Raw genomic sequence first — 10,741 nt, forward strand, 5'->3', positions numbered from 1 at the left:
CACAGCTGACACAGGCAAACACACAACACAGCTGACACAGGCAAACACACAACACAGCTGACACAGGCAAACACACAACACAGCCGACACAGGCAAACACACAACACAGCTGACACAGGCAAACACACAACACAGCTGACACAGGCAAACACACAACACAGCTGACACAGGCAAACACACAACACAGCTGACACAGGCAAACACACAACACAGCCGACACAGGCAAACACACAACACAGCCGACACAGGCAAACACACAAACAGCCGACACAGGCAAACACACAACACAGCCGACACAGGTAAACACACAACACAGCCGACACAGGTAAACACAACACAGCTGACACAGGTAAACACACAATACAGCTGACACAGGTAAACACACAACACAGCCGACACAGGTAAACACAACACAGCTGACACAGGTAAACACACAACACAGCCGACACAGGTAAACACAACACAGTTGACACAGGTAAACACACAACACAGCTGACACAGGTAAACACACAACACAGCCGACACAGGTAAACACAACACAGCTGACACAGACAAACACACAACACAGCTGACACAGGTAAACACACAACACAGCTGACGCAGGCAAACACAACACAGGTAAACACACAACACAGCTGACACACGTAAACACACAACAGCTGACAGACAAACACAACACAGCTGACACAGACAAACACACAGCTGACACAGGGAAACACACAACACAGCTGACACAGGCAAACACACAACACAGCTGACACAGGGAAACACACAACACAGCTGACACAGGCAAACACACAACACAGGTAAACACACAACACAGCAGACACAGGTAAACACACAACAGCTGACACAGACAAACACACAACACAGCTGACACAGACAAACACACAACACAGCTGACACAGGGAAACACACAACACAGCTGACACAGACAAACACACAACACAGCTGACACAGGGAAACACACAACACAGCTGACACAGACAAACATACAAACAGCTGACACAGGGAAACACACAACACAGCTGACACAGGCAAACACACAACACAGCCGACACAGACAAACACACAACACAGCTGACACAGGGAAACACACAACACAGCCGACACAGACAAACACACAACACAGCTGACACAGGCAAACACACAACACAGGTAAACACACAACACAGCAGACACAGGTAAACACACAACAGCTGACACAGACAAACACACAACACAGCTGACACAGACAAACACACAACACAGCTGACACAGGGAAACACACAACACAGCTGACACAGGTAAACACACAACAGCTGACACAGACAAACACACAACACAGCTGACACAGACAAACACACAACACAGCTGACACAGGGAAACACACAACACATTCGACACAGGGAAACACACAACACAGCCGACACAGACAAACACACAACACAGCTGACACAGACAAACACACAACACAGCTGACACAGGCAAACACAAAACACAGCTGACACAGGCAAACACACAACACAGCTGACACAGGGAAACACAACACAGCTGACACAGGCAAACACACAACACAGCTGACACAGGTAAACACACAACACAGCTGACACAGGCAAACACAACACAGCTGACACAGGCAAACACACAACACAGCTGACACAGGCAAACACAACACAGCTGACACAGGCAAACACACAACACAGCTGACACAGGCAAACACACAACACAGCTGACACAGGGAAACACAACACAGCTGACACAGGTAAACACACAACACAGCTGACACAGGTAAACACACAACATAGCTGACACAGGGAAACACACAACACAGCTGACACAGGCAAACACACAACACAGCTGACACAGGGAAACACAACACAGCTGACACAGACAAACACACAACACAGCTGACACAGGCAAACACAACACAGCTGACACAGGCAAACACACAACACAGCTGACACAGGCAAACACAACACAGCTGACACAGGCAAACACACAACACAGCTGACACAGGCAAACACAACACAGCTGACACAGGCAAACACACAACACAGCTGACACAGGGAAACACAACACAGCTGACACAGGTAAACACACAACACAGCTGACACAGGCAAACACAACACAGCCGACACAGGCAAACACACAACACAGCTGACACAGGCAAACACAACACAGCTGACACAGGCAAACACACAACACAGCTGACACAGGCAAACACACAACACAGCTGACACAGACAAACACACAACACAGCTGACACAGGTAAACACACAACACAGCCGACACGGGTAAACACACAACACAGCTGACACAGGCAAATACACAACAGCTGACACAGGTAAACACACAACACAGCTGACACAGGTAAACACACAACACAACCGACACAGGTAAACACACAACACAACCGACACAGGTAAACACACAACACAGCTGACACAGGTAAATACACATGCTGGAAGAGTTTTTGTTTTGTTGTTTTAAAAGACCATCAAGCAGTATCTCTGGTCGTAATCAGTCCTTCACTGACCAATCAGCGTTCATTAGCAGAATGCTAGCGTGTTATGGGCAACAACAACTCAACCTGCAAGAAATCGAAAGGACATAAGTACTCGTTCATTCAACTGTCGACCTATAACCCATGTTGAACTTGCAAAACCTACAATCAAATCTGAGATTTCTCAACGGCAATCGGGTGAAAGAGACAAATTTAGCCATCTAGACTCCCATTCATTCTGCACTCATGGGCGATCGCCCCCAGTGGAACTCTGGTGGAACTACAACCAACATTCGGTACAATTGGACTTAATAGGGAGTGACCAGGCTCTCCGTAGACGGGCTCTGGTTCACTTTTATAAGGTGTTTGCATAGAAGTTGCTCATTAGCATTTAAAGAGACGCACTGAAACGGGTCGCTGTGAGCAGAGCTGTGTTTGAGGAGGTAAAAGCGTGTTGTTTTACACAACCATTGGGGAATTTTAATGAAAGTATGTTACAAACTTTACATGAAGACCCTAAAGAATAATACCAACTTGTGGAAAATGGGCATCTGATGACCCCTTTAAAACGTTTCGGTTACGTCAGTGTTCATTTCATTGACGAATAATTTTCTTCAATGTTCGTCAACAACATTTTTTTCACAGACGAAAACGAGACAATAACTAAATAAAACCCAATTTTGAATGACAAAAACTATGACGAAAATCTATTGACATTTTAGTCAACGAATAAAAACTAGACGAAAATGTTCGGTAGGGACGATCTGACTGATGCGTTTGTGGTAGATGCGAATTGTAACGCGCTGATCTAAATGGCGGACATGAGTTGGCTTGCGCTTGATCATAAAACGTAAAAAAAAAAAAGTAAACGTCTGCAGAAAGAGAAGAGCAGACATATGATAGATCTGAATAAGAGTGACGACGCGCTGTATTCTGTGTGCACACCTGGAGCTTATAATATGACAAAATGATTTTAATTGAATTGTGTACATTTGAATTATTGAAAAGTGTCATCTAACAAAACTGAATATTATGTGGAATTTTAAATAGTTCTGAATTTGATTTCTTTAAACTAACATTGAACATTTGAAATTTAACTAATACATTTTTTTTATGGCTGAATTTTATAGACATGTATTTTCAAACACCTGTTTTTTTTTGTCCTGAATTAAGACTGCAAATATCCAGTTTTAAAAAATCGTTCAGTCGTTTTTATTTTATTTAATAAGAGTAGAAAAATGAGAAAACAGCTTGAATATTAGATTTCTAATATTCTAATAATAGTCCTCTATATCGATGATATGCTTGAGAGGTTTTTCCTGTGAGTTTTCCAGCATACAGACACCACTGTCAAAACGATCCCCATTCACACGGCTCCACGTAAAAGACTAAAACCGCTGTGTTCTGCTGCCAGGCCAGTAGATGGCGATGAAACACTACAGACTGAACACGTAATACGCATGTGCATGACGTCATCGTCTTCAGAGATTTGAGTTTTTGTTGTTTACACGTAGACCGTTTTCAAAAACTTGCACTTTGAAACCCGTTTTCAAAAGTTCGCGTTTTCAGGCACTTAAAATGCTGTCGTCATGTAAAAACAAAACAAAACAAAAAACAGCCAAAACGCATAAAAAGCGTTTTACGTTTTTAGTTGAAAACGGTGTCGTGTGTAAACAGACCCTTAATCGCTCATCCGAAAAGTGCACACACACATCCCAAAAAACATAAATATAAACTAATGTTAACAAATTGTACAGAATGTAAATGTAAACAGTGCAAATAAATAAATAATAATTAGCATTTATGTTATGTGGCATTTAGAGCTTGTACAGATATCGGATAATGTCCGTGTTCTGATGGTTCTGTTCGGTTCAGTTTGTAGTGATCATAGATGGTAGTGATGGGTCATTCGTGAACGATTCATTCATTGCTTCTGTCACGTGACAACTGAACGAAAGTCTCGGAAGGTTAAGTAATTTTTTGTGCTCCCTGTCAATTATTTTTTACTGCATTATAATCATTTCTTAATTCAGAATATGATCAAGATTGCGTAGGTGGATGTGCTCGGGGAATTTGCCTGTTAAAAGTGTAATATTTAAAGCCAATTTTTTTTTTCTTCAAGATTTGTTCATTTTGATGAATGAAGTCAGTAAAAATGACCGAACTAACACCAACAGAGAGTGACCTGGGTTAGTCAGGTGTCTTTAATGATGCCATGAGCGCTCTCAAACATACTGAATGTTCAGATATTCAAAATATTCTGGGCACCATGACACTTTTGTGAAAATGATCAGAAATGATGCCGCCGGATGGAAAACGTTTTACAAAAAACACTGGCAGGGAAAGAGATAACATCATCATCATCATCATCTTCCGCTTATCCGGGGCCGGGTCACGGGGGCAGCAGTATAAGCAGAGATGCCCAGACTTCCCTCTCCATAGACACTTCCTCCAGCTCTTCCGGGGGGACACCGAGGCGTTCCCAGGCCAGTCGGGAGACACAGTCTCTCCAGCGTGTCCTAGGTCTTCCCCGTGGTCTCCTCCCAGTGGGACATGCCCGGAACACCTTCCCGGGAAGGCGTCCAGGAGGCATCTGGAACAGATGCCCGAGCCACCTCAGCTGACCCCTCTCGATGTGGAGGAGCAGCGGCTCTACTCTGAGCTCCTCCCGAGTGCCCGAGCTTCTCACCCTATCTCTAAGGGATCGTCCAGCCACCCTGCGGAGAAAGCTCATTTCGGCTGCCTGTATCCGGGATCTTGTCCTTTCGTTCATGACCCACAGCTCATGACCATAGGTGAGAGTAGGAACGTAGATTGACCGGTAAATCGAGAGCTTCGCCTTGCAGCTCAGCTCTTTCTTCACCACGACAGACCGGTACATCGACCGCATTACTGCAGAAGCTGCACCGATCCGCCTGTCAATCTCCCGTTCCATCCTTCCCTCACTCGTGAACAAGACCCCAAGATACTTGAACTCCTCCACTTGAGGCAGGAACTCTCCACCAACCTGAAGTGGGCAAACCACCCTTTTCCGACTGAGAACCATGGCCTCGGATTTGGAGGTGCTGATTCTCATCCCAGCCGCTTCACACTCGGCTTCAAACCGTCCCAGTGCATGCTGAAGGTCCTGGTCTGATGGGGCCAGCACGACGACATCATCCGCAAAGAGCAGAGACGAAATCGTGTTGTCCCCAAACCTGACCCCCTCCGGTCCCTGGCTGCGCCTAGAAAATCTGTCCATAAAAATTATGAACAGAACCGGTGACAAAGGGCAGCCCTGCCGGAGTCCAACATGCACTGGGAACAAGTCTGACTTACTACTGGCAATGCGAACCAAGCTCCTCCTCCGGTCGTACAGGGACCGGACAGCCCTTAGAAAAGGGCCCCTGACCCCATACTCCCGGAGCACCCTTCACAAGATGCCGTGAGGGAAACAGTCGAATGCCTTCTCCAAATCCACAAAACACATGTGGACTGGTTGGGCAAACTCCCATGAATCCTCCAGCACCCTGTAGAGGGTATAGAGCTGATCCAGTGTTCCACGGCCGGGGCGAAAACCACACTGTTCCTCCTGAATCCGAGGTTCTACTATCGGCCGTATTCTCCTCTCCAGTACCCTGGCATAGACTTTCCCAGGGAGGCTGAGAAGTGTGACCCCCTGTAGTTGGAGCACACCAACTTTATTGTGGTATATACTCACCCACGCGCCAACTTTGATGTGGCTTTTGAGACTTTTAAAAACACCCTAGATAAACTTGATAATTTATCCCCAGATGCACCCAAATTTGTTTTAGGGGATTTTAACAATTGTATTATGGACAAACATCTAAAAGGCTACCATCAATAGGTTACCTGCGCTACTCGCGGTGATAAAGTCTTGGACAGATGTTATGGTCCCATCCCGGGAGCGTATCGGTCTCTGTCTTTACCTCCTCTTGGTTCAGCTGATCACAATATGATTTTACTGACTTCTGTATACATTCCCATTGTGAAGCAAGTGAAGAAAGAAATACGATATGTGAAAGAATGGACACCTTCTAATATTGAAGTTTTGAAGGGTTGTTTAGATTGCACCGATTGGAATATGTTTTTGAATACATCTTCTGATTTGAACGATCAGGTGGCTACCATTTCTAAATATATCACTTTCTGTGTTGATTCTGTTATACCTACGAAAAAGATCACTCTGTATCCTAATAATAAACCTTGGATCACAAAGGAGTTAAAATGTATATTGAACGAGAAGAAGAGAATATTTCTTGTGGGAACCAATGAGGAGAAAAAAACAGATAAATAGGGAAGTTAAAAGAGCAATTAAAATCGCTAAAAATAATTATAAAAATAAGATTGAGGATGTGTTCATGCAAGGTAATCTTAAAGCTGCCTGGAAAGGAATTAAGAGTATGGCTGCAGTGAGTACATTAGTACCAAAGCAACATATACCAATTGGAAACACTGACAATGATTTAATCCTATCTAAAGAGTTTAATGACTTTTTTTCTCGTTTGGATACATCCTCGGTCACTGATGAGATAACCATTTTTAAAAAGACCTTGAGTATTTCTAATAATTTTAAAATTAATTTATCTAACATATCAAGACAGCTGAAGGCCACACCTCTTAAGGCCCCAGGTCCAGACGGTATATGTAGTATAACACTGAGATACGGCGCTGACAAGCTCAGTGAAGTTCTCCAGTTACTTTTTCAGTCCTCCGTAGATCAAGGGTTGGTACCTGATTTGTGGAAAAGTTCAATCATTGTACCAATACCTAAAAAAACTAAACCAAATTCTTTGAACGACTACCGTACAATCGCCTTGACCTCCTTAGTTATGAAGATTTTTGAAAAAGAGATGAAGGGGTATATAATGACAGTTGCTGGACCACTTTTAGATCCGCTGCAGTTTGCATATCACGATGGAAGAGGCGTAGACCATGCAGAACTGTTTTTGATAAATACTCTTAGTCGTCATCTGGAAAACAGCGGAGCTTTTGCCCGGCTTTTGTTTGTAGATTTTTCATCTGCATTTAATCTTTTGCAACCTGTTACGTTGGGGCAAAAACTTATCAGTCAGTTTAAATTTGACTTGTTCTATGTGTTAAAATGTGTATATATGTAGATGTTAAGTGTTTTTATGTGAAGCACCATGTAAGCTTAAATTAATTACCCCACGGGGATCAATAAAGCTTTAAACGTTAAAACACCCTCCGGTCCCCCTTCTTAAAAAGAGGGACCACCACCCCGGTCTGCCAGCCCAGAGGCACTGTCCCCGACCGCCACGCGGCGTGTCAGCCAAGACAGCCCCACAACATCCAGAGACTTGAGGTACTCAGGGCGGATCTCATCCACCCCGGTCCCTTGACTACCTCAGTGACTTTAGCCCGGGTGATGGACGAGTCCGCTTCTGAGGCCTCAGCCTCTGCTTCCTCAATGGAAAACGTGATGGTGGGATTGAGGAGATCCTCGAAGTATTCCTTCCACCGTCCGGTGATATCCCCAGTCGAGGTCAACACCTGCCCACCTCTACTGTAAACAGCGTTGGTAGGGCACTGCTTCCCCCTCCTGAGGCGCCGGACGGTTTGCCAGAATCTCTTCGAGGCCGACCGATAGTCCTTCTCCATGGCCTCACCGAACTCCTCCCAGGCCCGAGTTTTTGCCTCCACAACCACCCGGGCTGCAGTCCGCTTGGCCCGTCGGTACCCATCAGCTGCCTCAGGAGTCCCACAAGCCAGCCAGGCCCGATAGGACTCCTCCTTCAGCTTGACGGCATCCCTTACTCCTGGTGTCCACCACCGGGTTTGGGGATTGCCGCCTCGACAGGCACCGGAGACCTTACGGCCACAGCTCCGAGTGGCCGCTTCGACAATGGAGGTGGAGAACATGGTCCACTCGGACTCAATATCTCCAGACTCCCTCGGGATCTGGTCGAAGCTCCACCGGAGGTGGGAGTTGAAGATCTCTCTGACAGGAGACTCGGCCAAACATTCCCAACAGACCCTTACAGTACGTTTGGGTCTGCAGAGTCTGTCCAGCTGTCCAGTGAACTCCAACACATGGAGGCTGAGCTGGGGGGCTATGAGCAAACCCACACCAGCCCGCCGCCTCTCACCATGGGCAACTCCAGAGTGGTGAAGAGTCCATCCTCTCTCGAGGAGTGTGGTTCCAGAGCCCAAGCCATGTGTGGAGGTGATCCCGACTATCTCTAGTCGGAACCTCTCAACCTCACGCACAATCTCAGGCTCCTTCCCCTGACGTTCCACATCCCTAGAGCTAGTTTCCGTGTCCAGGGATCGGGTTGTCGAGGCCCCCACCTTCGACTGCCGCCCGATCCTCTCAGCACCGGCCCCTTACGGTCCCTCCTGCAGGTGGTGAGCCCACGGGAAGAGATAACGAGTGTGGAAAAAGAGTCAAACACTAAAATACAATTTTCCCATCTTTATTGCAGTCGTCTCCATCAAGAAACATGTGAAATATGCATAAACTATTAAAAACATTGAAGCAAGTGAATAAATGTAAATCCACCAGAGATCATGTTATAGTGAAGAACACACTTCTGAGTGGATCTCTAGCCAAGCGCTGATACAGGAGTGTTACTAAACTAGCACTGCCTTCTCAGAGACTCCTGGTTTCCTACAGTATTAGGAGTGGGCTTTGCTAGTGTGAGTACATTAACCTCTTCACCCAAGCAAGCCTTCGTTCTAAACATGACAAACACACACGTGAAATGTGAGACCAGTTTCTAAAACATTAGACTAAATAGGAAAACGAAGCATAGATGCAAAAAAATATCGCAAGCTTTAAGTTCAGGGTGTTTGATGACAGGAATTCATGTGGAAGCCTTTCTGCCACTCAAAAAACTATATTTTATCTTGTGAGATAAAAAGTCGCTATTACTTTTTAAATTTTATTCCATGGGAGACATTTTTAATGTACTCCTCTGGCTTCCTTAATGAGAAACACAGGAGAAACGCAGCTCTGGTCTGAATGGCTTCTGGAGGAGACGATCTTTGGCTCGGTCAGTCTGAGAGCCTGATTGGTTCCTGAGGCGGCGTGAGCGTTTGATTGGCTGAGCCTGTGTTTATGTCATGAGGAGGCAGTGTGTGTGTGTGTGTGTGTGTGTGTGTGTGTGTGTGTGTTTATGTCATGAGGAGGCGGTGCACACACTGCAGCTGATGCAGGGACAGCACGAGGGAGTGTGTGTGTGTGTGTGTGTGTGTGTGTTTATGTCATGAGGAGGCGGTGCACACACTGCAGCTGATGCTGGGACAGCACGAGGGAGTGTGTGTGTGTGTGTGTGTGTGTGTATGTCATGAGGAGGCGGTGCACACACTGCAGCTGATGCAGGGACAGCACGAGGGAGTGTGTGTGTGTGTGTGTGTGTGTGTATGTCATGAGGAGGCGGTGCACACACTGCAGCTGATGCAGGGACAGCACGAGGGAGTGTGTGTGTGTGTGTGTTTATGTCATGAGGAGGCGGTGCACACACTGCAGCTGATGCTGGGACAGCACGAGGGAGTGTGTGTGTGTGTGTGTGTGTGTGTGTGTGTGTGTGTGTGTTTATGTCATGAGGAGGCGGTGCACACACTGCAGCTGATGCTGGGACAGCACGAGGGAGTGTGTTTGCTCCTGACCGCGAGCGCAGGGGATCATCACCTTCCCCACCAGCAGCGAGCCGCTCTTCTGCTCCTCTTTCGCCTGAGAGAGGATCATGGGAAGGTTAATGAGAGAGGATCATGGGAAGGTTCACACACTGATGTGTGTGGTGTGTGTGAGTGCTCTGACCTTGACAAACGAGGGTGACGGGAAGGTGGCGAAGTCTGACGGCACACGCGCTCCGGGCCGCTGAGACACCACGTGCTGCGACACTTCAGCCTGAAACACACACACACACACACACACACACGATGAGGGAAGCGCTGACACACACCTGTGAGTGATCATCACACACACCAACACACTGACCTTCAGCTTATCCAGCGCGTCACTGAGAGAATTCAGCCTGGCCGTCTGTTCCAGCAACTGAGCGCTCGCACTCGCTGCACACACACACACACACACACACACAGAGACTCATTTAAATGTGAGGATCAGCAAGAGGAAAGACATTTATAATGTTACAGAAGATTCTATGTCAAATAAATGCTGTTCTTTTGACTTCCATAGAAAACAGCTATTTTAAACTGTAATAATATAAATAACATCAAAAAATGTAAAAAGTGTAAACAAAACATAAAATGTACAAACTGTAAAAAGAA

At 46.1% G+C, this 10,741-nt stretch overlaps 1 protein-coding gene across 9 annotated transcripts in view; it reads right to left on the reverse strand.

Annotated features, from left to right (window-relative positions):
- Positions 1-8,906: 8,906 nt before the first annotated feature.
- dctn1a (dynactin 1a) overlaps positions 8,907-10,741 on the reverse strand; it is a 35,441-nt gene continuing 33,606 nt past the window's right edge. For all 9 annotated transcript variants that reach the window (XM_081359544.1, XM_081359548.1, XM_081359549.1 and 6 more), the window contains 3 exons: positions 10,449-10,522; positions 10,269-10,358; positions 8,907-10,181 (listed from right to left, as the gene is read on the reverse strand). In XM_081359544.1, coding sequence (XP_081215670.1) covers positions 10,044-10,181; positions 10,269-10,358; positions 10,449-10,522 — 302 coding nt within the window. In that variant the 3' untranslated portion in view covers positions 8,907-10,043. The remainder of the gene's footprint in view (positions 10,182-10,268; positions 10,359-10,448; positions 10,523-10,741) is intronic.

The sequence above is a fragment of the Scardinius erythrophthalmus genome (genome assembly GCF_964197995.2).
Source record: "Scardinius erythrophthalmus genome assembly, chromosome: 2".
Taxonomy (NCBI): domain Eukaryota; kingdom Metazoa; phylum Chordata; class Actinopteri; order Cypriniformes; family Leuciscidae; genus Scardinius; species Scardinius erythrophthalmus.